This window comes from Rhinolophus sinicus, linkage group LG04, assembly GCF_036562045.2.
Source record: "Rhinolophus sinicus isolate RSC01 linkage group LG04, ASM3656204v1, whole genome shotgun sequence".
Lineage (NCBI taxonomy): Eukaryota > Metazoa > Chordata > Mammalia > Chiroptera > Rhinolophidae > Rhinolophus > Rhinolophus sinicus.
In genome coordinates this window covers 55,200,342-55,217,239 of record NC_133754.1, presented here as the reverse complement: position 1 = coordinate 55,217,239, position 16,898 = coordinate 55,200,342, and the positions used below count along the sequence as shown (strand labels likewise).

Here is a 16,898-nt window from a genome sequence, read left to right as displayed (position 1 = left end):
TCCCATCTGTATGCCTTTTATTTCTTTTTCCTGTTTTATTGCAGTGGCTACAACCTCCAGTACAATATTGAATAAAGGCAGTGATAGCAGACATCCTTGCCTTGTTCCAACCTTAAGGGGAAAGCTTTTAGTCTGTTACCATTAAGCATAATGTTAGCTTAAATCTTTTGTAAACATCCTTTCACAGATGAAGGAATTTCCCTTCTGTTCCTCGTTTGCTGAGAGTTATTTTCTAAATCAACATTGAGTGTTGAATTTCACCAAATGCTGTTGCTTCTATTGAGATGATTATATGCTTTTTCTTTCTTTTTCAAGTTTTTAAATGTTAAGCCAACCTTGTATTCCTGGGGAAAAACTTGACTTGGTTTTGGTATATTACTGATTTTGTATAGTGCTGGATTTAAATTGCTAATATTTGGTTGAGGGATATATTGGTCTGTAATTATCCCCCCCCCCTTTTCCACCTCGCCCTGCCCCACTCTGGTTCAAGCCATTGTTTTTCAGTCTAGTTGTGTAGGACACAGCTCCCTGGCCCATGCTGGTATTATGAGCTTTGCGCTCCCCTGGGCTCAGGCAGTCGGTTGGCCGCTCATAGCAACTCACGGCAACTGTCGCCGGCTGCCAGCCACTCACACTGGCCACCGGCCATTCATGGCAGCACACGGTAGCCCATGGCAGCCCAGCTCCAGGGAGAGCCGTTGTTCACAGTCTTAGCTGTAGAGGATGCTGCTTACTGGCCCATGTGGGAAACGAACCAGCGAGCTTGGCGTTAGGAGCACAGCGCTCCAACCACCTGAGCCACTGGGCTAGCCATGTAATTTTCTTTTCTTGCAATATTTTTGTCTGGTTTTTGTATTAAAGTAATGCTGAACTCATAAAATTACTTGTGAAGTCTTACCTCTTCTGTTTCTGACAGATTGTATAAGATTGGTATTACTTTTTTTTTTTAAAGGTTGAATAGAATTCACCAGTAAAGCCACTTGCCCTAGAGTTTTCTTTGTGGAAAGATTTAAAATTACAAAGTCAATAACCTTAACAAATATAGAGCTGTTTTTGTTTTTCTATTTCTTCTTGTGTCTATTTTGGTAATTTGCAAATTTCTTGGAATTTGACCATGTAACCTAAATTAAAATTTATTGGCATAAACTGATTCATAACATTCTCGGTAGGATCTGTTCTCTTAAGCTCCTTTTTGTTTTCTCTCGTTTTGGTCTAAGGGTTTATCAACTTTGTTTTCTCAAATAGCTTTTGGTTTCACTGATTTCTTTATTTGTCCCTTTTCTATTTCTTTGATTTCTAGTTTTATCTTCATTATTTTCTTTCATGTATTTCCTTTGGATTTAAATTGCTCTTATTTTCCTAGCTTTTTAAGGTTGGTACTTATATCATTGCATTTAAACCTTTAAACTTTTTTAATGTTGTAAGCATCTGAAGCTATAAATTCACTTCTAAATACTTCTTTAATTGTATCATACACATTTTTGGTATGTTATGTTTTCTTATTCATTCAACTCACAATATTTTCTAATTTTCCTTATGATGTATTTTGACTCCTGGGTTATTTATTTAAAAGTGTGTTATATTATCTGTACTAGAATTGCATAACTTATTTAGGGGCATATTGCTTAATTTTCAAGCATTTAGTTAATTACCAGTTATCCTTGTTGGATTTCTAATTTAATTTCATTGTGGTCAGGGACATATTCTGTATAATTTCAGTCCTTTAAAATATATTGAGACTTGTTTTATGACCCACCATTTGCCTACATTGATGAATGTTCCTGTGCACTGTAAATAATGTTTTGGGTTTAGTATTCTGTAATTTTCAACGAGGTCAGGTTGGTTGATAATGTTTCACGTCCTTCCTGATTTTCTGTCTGTCGGTCAAGTAGTGAAAGAAGTGTGTTGAATCTCCAACCACAATAATGGATTTGTCTGCTTCTCCTAGAGTTCTTTTTAGCTTAAGTTTTTGCTTCACATTTTTGAAGCTCTGTTACTAGAGGGCTCTACATTTAGGGTTAAATCTGACAGATGCCTCTTTTATCTTTATGAAATGTTCTCTTTATGGAAATGCTCCTTGTCCTGAAATTGACTGGATATAAATATAGCCACTCCAGCTTTCTTATGATTAGTTTTCATAGTAGATCTTTTTCCATCTTTTACTTTAAACCATTAGTGTTTTCTTATATTTAAAATGCCATTCTCATAGATGATGTATACTTTGGTCTTAATTTTCTATCTAGTCTCAAAATCTCTTTTAGTTGGAGTGTTTAGATCATTTTATTTCTGTTCTTCGTTCCCCTTTCCCCTACTTTCCTGCCCTCCTTTGGGCAGATTTCAGATTTATACCAAAATTGTTTTTCCGAGCCAAGAATTACACTGTATGCGTCCATTCATCTTTAGTGGTATGTGGTACATGTTAGAAATACCTTGGTATGTATTAATTTAGAACAACCCATGAGCAAATGAGCATTATGATCTCCTTTTAAAAGATAAGAAAATCAAGTTTAGAGAATGGAAGTAATTTTCCTAAGGGCACCGAGATAGTGACAGATCCAGGCTTTGATCTGTGGGTCATCTGACTTCAAAATTCCAGCCCTTAACCTTTCTCTCTGATTCAGTATCTCGAAAGTGTTGCTTCTCAGTTCTGTCACTGAGAAGCTGACTCAGAACAGCATGTGCACTTTAAAATGCAATGTCTCAATTTACTTAGCAGTTGACCTTGATGCCTACATCACTGATAATAAAAATCCTTAAAAATATCCTCAGCTTTTTATCCAGTTACTTCACATTTATCTATATCTGTACCTTCCTTTACATAATGACCTTCTCTTAGCGAGAACACATGCACACACACCCTCATGCACATACACAAATGCACATATACACACACACACAGATGCACACACTTAAAAATACACGAACATACCCACAGAGAGACACATGCACACACACAAATACACGTTGTAGAAACACTCATATACCCGTGGGCTTTGAATCCACTTTTATCCTATTTTTGTAGAAACTTGACACATCAGTTAACTCGTATCTTCATTTTCCCTATCGTCAAATTCTTCCCCTCCCTTTCTTTTAGCTCCATTCTGTCTATAATCATGTTCAAGTTTCATCATCCAAAAGAAACTCGCCCTTTCTCTGCCTCTGATTCAAGCTACCACTAATTGCACCCTGTTGAACCAGTTCCTACCCCACACTCAAACTGTCATAGCCCCTAGAATCCCCGAAGATTGGATATTTCCCAATTTTCATCACATTACGATTTCTTCCTTAAAACTGCCGTCTTCCTTGATTTCTCTTCCTCCCATCTTTTTTTTCATTTTTTTTTCTTCCAGTCTGCATTCCCACCAACAGTGTATGAGGGTTCCTTTTTCTCCACAGCCTCTCCAACATTTGTTACTATTTGTCTTGTTGATGAGCTCCCATATCTTTATTCTTATATAATCCTTATTCATTTTTTCTATTGGCTCCTCTTCATTCAGTCATCTATGTTATATTGAGTGTCTACTGTGTACCAGACACTGCAGATTCAGGAATAAAATTGTGCCCTAAAACTACTTAAGAAGACTGATGAGTAGAGCCTGAAATTGTAAAACACTATGGGAAGAGCTGTGATCCAAGTGGGCAGCCCAGATGTAAGGAAGGTCCCCAGGCTGATTGGGATGGAGAGTGAGCACACCTTCCAGTACATGACGTGTGGACTTAATTTTCAGTGATGAATTGGCATTCACGAAATGCAGCAATAAAGAAAGTGTACATGTGCACAGAAGAGATGTATGAACAGGCCTGTGCTGGGCCGTCAGGGCTAAGCGACCCAGCAGCCACTGACAGTAGAGTGGGTTTGAAACACTGCAGCCTGTGGTTGTTGTACAGTGGGAGAACTAAGATGGTTTTACTTATTTAAAGTGTTTGAAAAATAATAAAAAATAATACGTGACGGTGACCCGGAAAGCCTAAGCTATTTACTTTCTGTCCCTTTAAAGAAAAAGTTTACCATCCCTACCCTAGACATGAGGAAAGAGAAAAGAACTTGAACAGTTTGCATTAGTGCCCTCGAGAGTTTCAGGCAGATATTCTAGCCATTAAAAAATATAAAGTCTACTATTAAACTTGCACAATCAGAAGGCAAGAAATGGTAGTGTGATACAGAGGTCATTGCCAGGAAAACTAACCAGAAACAAAAATGGAACAGTGCACTGTGGGTGGGGACTGGTGGCTCTCATTATAAGATCATCTGGTTAGCAAGAACTCCCTCTTAGCTAACAAAACTTCCTCTTAAAGTGAGAGCAAAAAAGTTGGAGGGGAAGATGCAATGTAAATAAGTGAGGAACATTTCCCAGAACAGGAAGAAGTCACCAGTCTTCTGAAGGAGAAGGTTTGCTGAGTCCTGGAAGGACAAATAAAAATGGGCTCACATCTGGACACATTCTTGTGAAATAGAAAAACGGGAATAGATTTCAAAAGTTTTGTGAAAAACCAAAAAACAGGTTAGTTACTAAAAGGCATCAGACATTAGAGCTGTAAATGAGAAGGCTACGAATGTATGGAGCTGTGCCTTCCGAGTTCTGAGGAAAATGATTTTGAACCTAGAATTTTATATGCAGCCAAACTTATTAAACGTAAATGCAAAGTAAATCAGACAAGCAAGGAATCAGAAAGTTAGTCTCCCATGCATTATCTGAGAAAATCATGTAAGGATCTACTTTAGTAAAACAAATCAGGAAAATAAAACGAGACTGGGGATCTGAGGAGTGGACCTAAACAGAAATGGAAACAAAGGAAATTCCAGGACCACAACTGTGCAGCTCTAGAAAGCAGATGGTCCGAAATGAAAACAATTGTCAGAGGGCCCTGAGGAAAATGGCCCACATCACGACTGAGGGCCCACTTCCTGAGAGCGCCGCTAGGTCTGATCCCACTGTGCAGTCCGCTAACCTTCCCTAAGGAGTCCAGCACTCGGTGTCCACCGTATGAGCCAATTTCCCACCTCTTCCAACCCCAGCCCTTTCTACTGACTTCTCAGAAATCAGTCGTCAATAAAACCCCCATCTTGCGAACGTTTGTGCTAGGTGTTCCAGATAAATAACATTCCTCTTCCCAACCCGAGTTCTAAAACAACCAAGGCTGTCCCAGGCCGCCTACACGGAAGCCAGGGCCTCTTCAGTTCTTACAGGGAGATGCAGAAGAGCCTGTGCCGGGGAGCGGGGACCCTCCATGTCTTGTTTCTCATTCCAAACTCGTCAGAGTTATTTCTTCTCCCCTGAGGACAGTGGATGAAAGCTGGCAGAGAGAAGGCTGTTGGCCAGCAGAGCTCCTGCCACAGGAGCAGAGCAGAGCGGCTTCCCTGTCCTAGCAGCTCCTCCATTTCCTCATCTACTGAAACCTGTCTTGAGGACCCTGCTTTCCTTGCAGCCCACCACGTGGTAGCTTTCTCATCTTTGTGTCCCATCTACCCTGGGCCTGGAGGCCATTGTTTCTCCACTCCTTGAACCCCCCTGCTGCTCTGAAGCACATACCAGGGGCCATTCCCTTCCCTCCACATTGCAGTAACCACCGGGCACTTGTCACTGCTCCTCACTCACCGTGGTTCTCTGTGCTGCTCCACTCATCACTCTTGATCCAGTCGGTCTCTGTCCTCCCAGCTGATCTCACTTCAGCTCCATTTCCCCACATCCCGTAATTGCTGACACGAGCTCCCTCCAAACACAATTCTTCAGCCCTATGGTGAGCACACACCTGTTTACCTCATTTACCTCACAGGGGCTTATTCCAGGGCTTGCTGTCATAGTCAGCCCTCCATCACCCACTCAGCCCACTTACCCCTAAAGGCAGATCTGGCTCTGGCCTTCCACTGTTCCCATGCCCTGCTGCATCCAGATGTCGGGCCTAGGTAGTGGGGTGTAGAGGACTGTCTCCCGTCCCATCCTCCTGGGTCCGTATACCCCTCTACGGGATGATGCCCTAACACTTGCAAAGTTGCTGAAAAAGCGTCTCAAAATGACCCCCTTGGGTTCCACTCTTCCTCCAGCTGTTTCATATTTCCTTCCTTTAATTCTGGGTCTGTACTGTCTATCTCCTCTATTTGATGCTCTCAAACACTCATCAAGTACACATCCGCACTTATCTCACGGTTGTTGGTCTCACTTATGTTAACTTTTAATTCTGTGTGCACGAAAATAATTAGTATTGTCTTCTTTTTATCCCCAAATTTCCCTGGCTTTTAAACTTTTCCCCATGTAGACCTTTAAGAATGTCATTTATCATTTTTAAATAATGGATCTTAATTTGTGATTAGACATTTTCCATTCTAAGAATAAAAAAAAGTCTGTTATATTTATGGTTTCATTTTTTTAAACACTTAAATCTTTGACCACTTGGAACTTATTTAAGTATAAAAAAATGAGTGTAACTTTGCTTTTTTCAAGGTGGTTAACCCAAATTTTCCCAACATTTGTTGAAAAGTTTCCATTTCCCTGACAATATGCCCCATTATGCTACACGCATTCCTGTGTATTTGGTTTATTCATGGACTCTATTTGGTTGCAGAGATCCATTTATGTGCCAGCAGCATGCTGTTTCAATTAAATCATGTTATGATAGGTTTTAAAACAATTTCTGGCTATTCTTGCCTTTTTGCTTTTCTGTTTAAACTTTAGTCACTTTGTCTATTTGTGTTTTAAAGTAAGGGAAAATTGACATCTTAAGATACTGCATAGATAAATGTAAGAATAGCCCATACCTTTCACTTACTCAGTTTTTCTGTGTGTTCCTAAGTCATTTCAAAATGCTTTTCATATACTTATTTGCTTGTTACAAGTTATCATTTTTTGTTGCTATTGAAAAAATAACCTTCCATTATATTTTCACTTTTCTGTTAATTTTGTGTTCAATTAAAAACTTAGTGAATTCTTTTCTAGTTACAGCTTTTCAGTTGCTTCTCTTAAATTTTCTGGCAGTCATTTATCTGTAAATAATTTTACCTACTTCCTAATTTTACAGCTTTCTTCTTGTCTAAGTGCCTTTTCCTTTTCAATCATTTCCTTTACAGTCTGATGATGTTCTGCTGGGTAGTGGTTTGTGAAAGAGGACACCTGAGAGGGTGACGGATGTTTGCCCTGCTTCTGGTTCTCTGTTGTACTAGTAATGAATTTTAAGTTGCTAGAGAGTTATGAGGAATGTGTAATTCACATACCACAAAGTTTTATTAATGTCATTTTTAAGGCCAATTTAAACTAATTTTATTCAGAGTAAGTCTACATTAAATTACAATATTAATCTCTAGAGACAATGAACTTAAAATATAAGAAGTAGAAATCTATTTGGTCTTTTGTAGACCACATATTATTATATAACTCACAAAGAAAATTTACAAATATAGAAATGATGATACTTAAGGAGTGAGGATTTTCATAATGGAAACCCATAAGTTGTCATATTTTAAACACGCATGTTTCAAAAAGGCAGAATCTTTTAATAATTTAGCACAAAATCAAATTATATAAACTTGGTATATTCCAGAAAATATTGCTTTAAACACTTATACCATGATCAAAATTCCTTTGGTAGTTTTTAATCAAAATGAAACATGCTATTATGTAAAATATAAAGTACTTTTCAATGTTATCATAAAAGTATCTTTGTTATAGTTACCGTACTAACATCATTTGCTGTTCAACCTCACCTATACATACACAACATGAAACCAGGTGCCAATGAAATCCTTTTAATCTTTCAACAAAATAACCTCTGCTTCACAATATCAAGACTTTAAGTCTCCTATAAAACTTTTTACAGTGGTTATAGCACAGAGAACAACGACCGTCCCTGTGCGTGACTGTAAAAACAAAACCAAACTTTATTATAGCAATCATACAAATACTGCAATTAAAAATAAATCAAACAGCAGTTACCCCAATGCAAAAAAACAGGGACTGCTAGACTCAATCTCAGAATGGTAAACACAAACACACTATCCCCCCAACCTTAAACAGAAAATTCACAAGTAATTTAGTGACAATAAAATAAAGACCCTGATGGGTTCACTGCATCAAACACATCAGACCCGATGTCCTATTGGCACATCAGAGATCTCACTGAGAAACCTCATTATAGAAAAATTAGTCATCAAAGTTTAAAACTTTTGAAAATAAGTGAAACAGATGCCAGTAGTTAGGTTGCATAATTGATGAGCCAGTTTTTGACACTGACTGTTTTTTCCTAATGGTCACCAATTAAGGTTTCTTGTTTTTAATCTAAGTGTTCATCAACTAAGATAGCTTGTGTTCAGGAATACCTAAGTAATCTTAGCTAAAGAATGCAGCATAGAGGGTCTTTTTAATTGTGCATTCATGATCCCACGCACAGAAACAAACCAAACTTTCAGTTTTTTGCCACAGAACACCACCTTACGAAGGAACCTCATTTAACCAATATCTTCTTGTCCAATCCCAAAGTCATTCTGCATAGAGTAATGGAAACAATTTAAATGCCTAAAAGAACAAGAGGGAGAAAAGACACATATGCCATTTGCAAATCCTTAAGCCTTGTGAAGGGTTATCCAAAAATCATCTCCTTTCCTTCTAAGCCAAAGTATCCATGCTGGCTCAATCCCAGAAAGCCCAGGAAACAGCACAGAAGTGTTTTACTCTGAAGATACATTCCAGTGTCTCACTGAAAGAAAACAGCTGGCCAACGCATCAGGCCACGTAGTGGTACTGATTTGGATTGTCTTTGTCTCTCTCCATATAGTCTCTGTCTATAAGAGATTCAATTCTCTTTTTCAAATCTCCAGGCTAAAAAAGAAAAACAAACCCCCTCAAGTTTAGTGGCATTAAATTCACAAACATAGGGAAATATAACATCATGCATGAAGTACATGATTATAATTACGTACTGTGATTATAATGATGTGATTATAATGTATATATAATTATATATACAGAGGGTGCCAAAAATATGTATACACATTTTAAGAAAGGAAACATCTGTATTAAAATGGTAATACTCAATATATACCGATAACAAAAGATGAATGCAAGTCACGTTTGACTTTTGCAATTACAAGAGGTACTGAAAGTGGTTACCATCAGTGTCCAGACACTTCAGACTACGGCGAACTACTGCTTGAGGAACGTTGACCAAAGTGTCCACTTGTAGCACTGCGCATGCCGTTTCAATTTCTTCCCAAAGCACCGCCAGTGTAGCCGGTTTTGTACAGTACACCACATCCTTTAAGGTCCTCCTCCCGATGCCTCCATTGTCGTCGTACTTCCACAACGTTCTCGAATTTCAAATACCACTTCAAAATGGTCTTGCGCTCCTTGAATGACAACCATGCTTCTGCCATTTTCTTTTATTGTCCTGCCTGTTGCATGGTGACGCTAGCATTCATTTGATTAACGCCATCTTTTGAGTGAATATCGTACTACATTGCGACTATAATTCAACTTCGAAAAGGAATACATAGGTAACATCTCTTAAAATATGTATACATTTTTGGCACCCCCAGTACACATTTATAATTGTGAACTAATTATAAAATGAATAGACTAAAACTCCCTACTTCAAAGACAATGTTTAACATTATCTCTTGATCAAAATCCTTCCGTGTGAATTTATCATCAGAGCAGGGCTTCCTATGGGAAATGTGGAACTTGTGAAATGTAAAAACATTATCACTAATGAGTACACAAGCATGGTAGATCCTATTAGGTAACACATTTCTGTTTGAGAGGGAAATCTGATATCTTGGCATTTTCATCCATTAAGGACATTTCCCTCTAAGTACTGTATGTTGTTATATATTTACTATATATGCTGTACTTACATATGCTGTATTTATAAGCACAGATTTTGAGTGCTCCTTTGCTTAAAGCTGATGACTGAATTGACATGACATGCCTGCCCAGGAAGAGTGCCTCTGGCTGTGTTGTTAGGAAGGACACCTATGCTGACATTTATGAGCAAGGTTTTCCCTGTATAAGGGGTACATTCTATTTCCCAATAGCCTAACTTTCTATTCAGCGATAGATGATACATTTTACAATATGTGGCTGAAACCCCATTACCTATCAAGGCAGAACTAGATGCTATGGCTGTATGCACGTTACTTACTATTTAGTTTTTTAATTGCTGGGTCTCTCATCTGCAAAGGGGAAAATCAATACTCGCTCTGGCTCGTGATAGGAAAGAATGGTGTATGAAGCAGTGTTTCATGGCTGTGCAGAGTGCTATGGAGCACACGTTGCCTCTTGAAAAGTACAGGAGCCCATTATTTGCTGTGGTAAGACGGCACTCCCACTTCAGTGTTGGGACTCATTGGTCCACCTCAATTTGACCCTCTTGGTGAGGAGGAAGGTTCAGCTGCTCTTTTATCAAATTGGGCGACACACAATCAGGGTACTTCCACCCCAAAAGCACACACAGTGGGTTCAGTCACCGAAAGGCCAGGTGTCATGAGAGTCCCACACTTTTTAGGTGGATATACACGTTTTAAAGAGCTTTTCATAATGCTTCCTTCACTTATCCTGTACTCCACATACAGCCAGGACAGTGACCCTTGTCCTGGAAATACACATGGACTGAAAGGTTTTAGGCTAGGTCTTTTACTCAACAGCAAAGAGGAAATATTATTGAGGTAGAAAATGCTTTGTAGCTCGTAAAATGCTGAGTAAATTAGTTGTTAGTATGACTTCCTTAAAATCCTGTGATATAACCTGAACTGTTACAGCTACTGAGAATAAATGTGTCTATAGCTCCATGTAGGTACCCCCCTCTTCTGTTCTTGAAAATACAAGTACCACCTCCCTGAAAGTGGGAATTTTAAGTATCTATCATTCCTACAATGGTGATGAAGAACATGTGGTATAAAGTTCCTACCATCATCACGTGCCAGTTTCCTATACTTACTATATATACAAAGGTAGATTTTTTTTGCAGCAAATGATCACTTATATGTAAAACAAATGGTATGTTTCTGAAGGTAGTGAGAATCAAACATGCTTTGTCAATGGTTTAGCACAACACTACAGGTTTAATTAAGCTAATATACATTTACCTTTACTGGAAATTTCAGTTGATTATACAATTCAGAAACTAGAAGATTATGACCAAGAGTTTTTCTCATCTTCATTATTCTGACGATAGCAGCATCAATCTGATATTGTCTGTCCTGAAACACTCTCTCAGTGGTGCTGACTTGTTCTTCAACCTGCACAAAAAGAAAAAGTGTAAAGATATATTTTAGTATTAATTATTTCATACTGTTGAGTTTAATGAGAAACCATTGATGAAAAGAAAGCCAAACTTTCAATGAATCCTGTTCTATTAAGCATTTTTATTTGTTCTAATAAAACCTAGCTTCCCAAGAACAGTGCAACTTCAGTGCCAAAACTTGAAAGATAATTTAAGAAGTCATATTTCCCTTATTAAAAAGCTGTAAAACTTCTATAAAAACCCTATATAACCCTGGATTAAACCCAGTACCACAGTAGAAAAAACAAAACAAAGCATAATGGCCATCAAAATTTATTCCAGTGTGCAAACTTTATTTAACATTAGGAAACCTACTAATGTAACTCAGATTATCCCAATAATGTCAAGGTTAGATTATATGACCACCTTGATAAATGCTGCAAAGGCATAATAAAATTGAAAATCTATTCTTGATTTAAAACAAACTTTAGCATATACGGAGTATTTAAAAAAACAACAAAAAACCTGAACATGATAGAGTTGTTATCAGAAGCAAATAGCAAATACTGGTAACAACTACATGTTAAATGGCAACCTAATGGAGGTCTGCAGATCAAAGGGGGATGGGGGAGAGGGAGGTCTGTGCACATGTTAAGGTAAGAACTCAGGAAAGGAGAATCCAAGCTGAGACGATAAAATTACTCTCAAGTTCATTGGAGAATGTTTTTATTTGGAAGATCAAATGAATAGAAAACTGAGGAAGACAGATTATACTCATATACACACACATATAAATCAGAATATTTAGTATAAAGACGAAAACTGCAAATTAATGCACCCTGAATAAAAAAGTCAGTGTTCTTATTTGGAAGATCAAAGATGATAAAATTACTTTCAAGTTCATTGGGAGAGCACATTTATAGTAATAGGTACACACTGAAAGAATCTGGGTACTTTTTGGGATCAAAAAGGTTAATGTTCCCCATAGTAGAGATAAAAAATTAACGAAGAAGAGAAAGCCTAGTAACAATGCTATTTCTTACAAATATTATTTTAGAGGTTCTAGCTATGCAATAAGAGATCTAAAGAGGTATACTGAAAGAGAGCAGACACATGAACATTATTCGTAGATAAGCTGCAAAACCCCAAATCCAAGAAAATATACTGAAAAACCATCAAAGCCAATGTGAGTTTTGTAAAGTGGCTGGATACAAGATAAATACAAAGGTAAATAGCATTTATATATATATACATATATATACACACTGGCAATAACTAATTATACGTGTAAAGAGAAAAGATCCCCTTTATAGGGTGGCCATTCTTGCTTAGAACTGCTAGTAGTACCTTCACATATCCTTCATAGGTCTGATCAGTCTCTATACGATCTGGCTGTGGCCTGCCTCCCCAGGTCTTTCCTGGCTTAGTCTCCCCTTTAGTGAGAAAGCTTTCCCTGACCCACAGTATTAGACTGGGATTTCCTGTACTTCTCCTCATAACTTTTTTACCTCAACTGTATCAAGTTCATCGATGTGTAGTCATCTGGTAACCTATCTACTGGACAAGACTGAAAGCTCTTTGAAACAGAATTGTTCTTTGTTGTTAATAGCTGAATTCTCAGTACTTCATAGAAGACCTGGCCCACAATAGGTGCTTAGTAAGTATCTGTTGAACTATCTAATAAGAAATATGTAAGATTTACAGAATAAAACTAGAAAACTCTGAGGAAGACAGAGATTATACATTCATATATACACACACATATGTCAGAATATTTAGTATGATAGGTTATACATATTCTTGTATATGCTCACATATAAATCTGAATATTTAGTATAATAAAGATGAAAACTACAGATTAATGCACTCTGAATAAAAGTCAATGTTCTTAGTTGGAAGATCAAAGACAATAAAATTACTCCCAACTCCATTGGGAGAACAAATTTATAGGAATAGGTACATTGAAAGAATTTGGGTACTGGCTATGAAATAAATAAAATTTGTAGAATAGAATTGAGAAACTGACCCATAACGTAAATTTGACATACAACAAAGGTGACAAAGTTGTCAGAGAATGACACTGGTAATTCAGTTTTGGAATAGGGAGGGTGGTTAGATTGCTTTCCAATATTAAAATTTCTACATTGCTCAAAGAAAGATTTAAATGTAAAAACTACTAGAAAAATAGTTAATTTTTAAAAATATTCTGGGTTAAAGGAAGGTCTTTGGAGTGACCCTCAAGTCAAAAACCATAAAGACTGTATATGAGAACTAAAAAATGTTCAGATGTGAAAAACACCCTGTCACAACAAAATTATCTGTTACAAATGACAACGGGCCAATCTCCTTAATATATAAAGAGCCTCTACTAATCAGAAAAAGAATACTCCAATAAATATGCCAGTGACTTGAACAAGCAATTAATTAAAGAGAACAATACAAATGGCTAACCATCAACGAGCAGCATCGACATTTATATAAAAGTGCTTACAGGTATTTGGCCAAGACTTTTACAACCTGAGGTAGTATGCCTACTTTAAAAGATGAAGAATTGATGATTTCATAATTTGTGTAAGATACTAAATGGCATGAAAATGCTCAAAAGAATCAAGGGAATCTAAACTAAACTGGTAAGGAACTATTTTCATGTTTCTGAGTAGACTGGACAAGGGGCAGGTGGAGGGAGGGCAGGAGTTCTCTAGAAACTGGAGACTGAAATCTGGTAAAATCTGTCACTTCCATTTGGAAAAGAGTGGTCAGACTAACAAAAGTACACATTCTTTGACCCAGCAATTCCAGGGCAAGGATTTTATACTAACAACCTTAACAGACAACAGGAATGTTTGTTCCAGGATGTGTAATGTAACCATATTTCCACTAGAGAGAAATGGAAACAACCTAAATGCCTTTCAACAAGGGCACTGCCAACCTCTTGTGGGTTCACACGGACTCACATAACAGATTCCTGTGCACCCATTGAAAACCAAGTCCTGACCTGCAAAGAGGCCCACGATAAAGAATAAGAACAGGTTACAAATGGTACATATGAAATAAATGGCATATGTAGAGTGATCCCACTTTAAAAAAAGTTTATATACATCACAGACAAAAGCTGCATGAGTACAAATGTGGCAATAAGGGGGTTTCTTTCGGGGAAAGAGATGAGAGTCCCACTTGGGAATTACAACTCTAAAATATTATATCCTTTTAATCACTCTCATAAATTCCTAATAGTATAAAACTTGTCCATTTAAATCTTCAACAGATATATCAAATTACCCACTGAAAGAAGTATACTAATCCAACATCTTAAAAAAAAACAAAAAAACATAAAATAGAATGCTGCTTTTCCCATATATTGCCAACCCTGGGTACTGTCAAACTTTTTAACATTTCCCAAATTGATAGATGAAAAATGGAATATTACTATAATTTGAATTTTACAAAAATTACTGATGAGCGTGAACATCTTTTATTATTTATTGGTCTTTTGTATTTCTTTTTGTGTGATCTGAATGTATTTTCTGACTGGGCTACTGAGAACAGCTCTACATAAGCGAAGCAATCACTGTCTACTGCTGGAGATGGAGGAAGTATTTGTGATGCTGCTCAGATCAATTAAAGCTGTTGTGTTCTCTGAGTTGACCTCACTCCTTCAAAAGGCCTCTCCTCACTCATTTACTGTACAAGGAGGCCGGCTGGACACTGTATTATATAAGTGGGTGCCAGAGGTGCATGTGCCCACCTGGCCTGTATGTTCGACAACTGCCTAGGGGTGCAAGCATCTTTGCATTAGGAAGGGCCTGAGGACAGTGGTCGAGAACCTGTATTCGGACATAACACTTGAGAATCTGATCAAAGCTACAGAAGCTCCGTCTGTACACAGATCGCAGATACAATGTCAGGGGTCCACGACACCCATAACCCTCACCATTTCACCCCAGGAACCTGGCTGCGGCTGAGGCTGGGAGAATGGCTGACATGTGCTGTGCAAAAATAAAAAGACAAGTCACTGGGTTTTGGAAATGACATGCTCACTCCACTAACAGAATCTGATAGGGGAAGATCTGATTTATCACACCATTTTTGTGAACAGGAATAACTGTTAAATGCATTTCTTTCTGATTTTCATTCTTATTGTGAATATAAAGTTAATGAAAGCTACATTAAAATGAGTACTCATAAACATTATGTATTCAAATTAGATACTTTAGAAATATGCTTCAGAACTCTACAGTCAAGAAATTACTGTAAAAACTAATCCTATAAGTAAAAAGTGAAAGTTTATACATACAGTTTCCTTCATCTGAATTTGATTGATCTTTATTCGAAACAACTTGTGCTTGAATTCTCCGTTAAAAATGAATTTGTCTCCATCTTCTACCTCCTTTCCTTTGGGGCTTTTAATGAGAACTCGTGCTTTGCCACAGGCCAGGGACTGCAACGTTCTTCGTAATTCACTGTCTTCTGAACAGGGAGAAAATGCAGGCACAGGTTAGCATTAAAATGAACAAGACACTCAACAACAATGAAAGGAACCATGCTCTCAAGTGTGATGAGCAGAGGCTGAGTCTACATCTTCTCTTCAATGAATGTTTCAAAAGCAAGGACACTCAAACCACACATTCATGAAGAGGCTTTTCATACCTATCCCAGTGGCCATTTTTATTTCTTCAAAGCTGAATCCGTCCCCTTCATTGAACATGAGAAGCACCAGAGTCTGGAAGAGGGACACCTGGAACTCCTTCTTTCCCTTAAAGAAAACACGTATGTCACATGTGAAGCTGTGTTTGCACAATCTTTGGAAAATTTTAAGAGGCTTCTTTTGGCTTTCAAACTTTTGGCAGGGGTGGGGTAGAAGAAGAAATTATTAATTAGCCACCAAAATAAGAAATTATGTTACTAATTATATACAAGAATAAAACGAGTTGGTATTGCACTTAAAAATTCTTCTTGATATATTTTTTAAAGTAGCAAAAAAGTTCTTCAGTTAATTGTGTTGGACAAGACAGGGATTATCGTTGTTTGAAGGCAGACATTACTGATACACACCTAACAGCACCCTCATCTCCCTTTTCCGCCTGCTGACGTGCTCTTAATGGCTGGCGATGGAAACACCACCGGGGTGAATGGGCAGAGCATGAGAAAGCACGACAAAATGTGTATGGGGAAGCTGGCAAAAGATCCAGCCAACCCCATTGTTAAAAGAATGAGCAGTGGAAGAAGCACAGATGATCAGACACGGTCAGCCTGGCTTCCCTTCATATACGTGATATCCCTGTGGTATACGTGATAAACACAGACCCAGCTCTGGACCGCACAGAATTCCCTGCCTCTATTCAAAAAGTCCCCACTGCAGAGACTTGCCACATGCAAGCAGTTCTGTGTGGATGACGAAGCATCCTGTGTGAGTGTTTCCTCCTCAGGCCTAGCCACGGAAGGCAAGAACTATAGTCATGTGATCACCCTGCAGACGTTCAGTTCTGAAGTTGGCAGCTAAGGGGATTGTAATATCTTATACTCTCATAATAAAGACTAGTATGTTTGATTTTATGTATATAACCCAACACAATAACACAATGAAATTATGTATTATATATATACATATATATATACACACACACACACACACACACACACATATATATATATATATATATATATATATATATGTAAAATTGTATATATGT

General features: G+C 37.7%; 1 protein-coding gene across 2 annotated transcripts in view; it reads right to left on the bottom strand.

The window, feature by feature from the left end:
- Window positions 1–7,228: 7,228 nt before the first annotated feature.
- Window positions 7,229–16,898, bottom strand: part of CUL4A (cullin 4A) — a 57,523-nt gene continuing 47,853 nt past the window's right edge. Inside the window, exons 17-20 of one of the 2 annotated variants that reach the window (XM_019746552.2) lie at window positions 15,856–15,961; window positions 15,503–15,672; window positions 11,072–11,224; window positions 7,229–8,807 (exon numbers count right to left, since the gene is read on the bottom strand). In XM_019746552.2, the coding sequence (XP_019602111.1) occupies window positions 8,712–8,807; window positions 11,072–11,224; window positions 15,503–15,672; window positions 15,856–15,961 (525 nt within the window). In that variant the 3' untranslated portion in view covers window positions 7,229–8,711. Of the gene's footprint in view, window positions 8,808–11,071; window positions 11,225–15,502; window positions 15,676–15,855; window positions 15,962–16,898 lie in introns of both variants that reach the window. The other variant, XM_019746551.2, reaches the window with a different exon arrangement.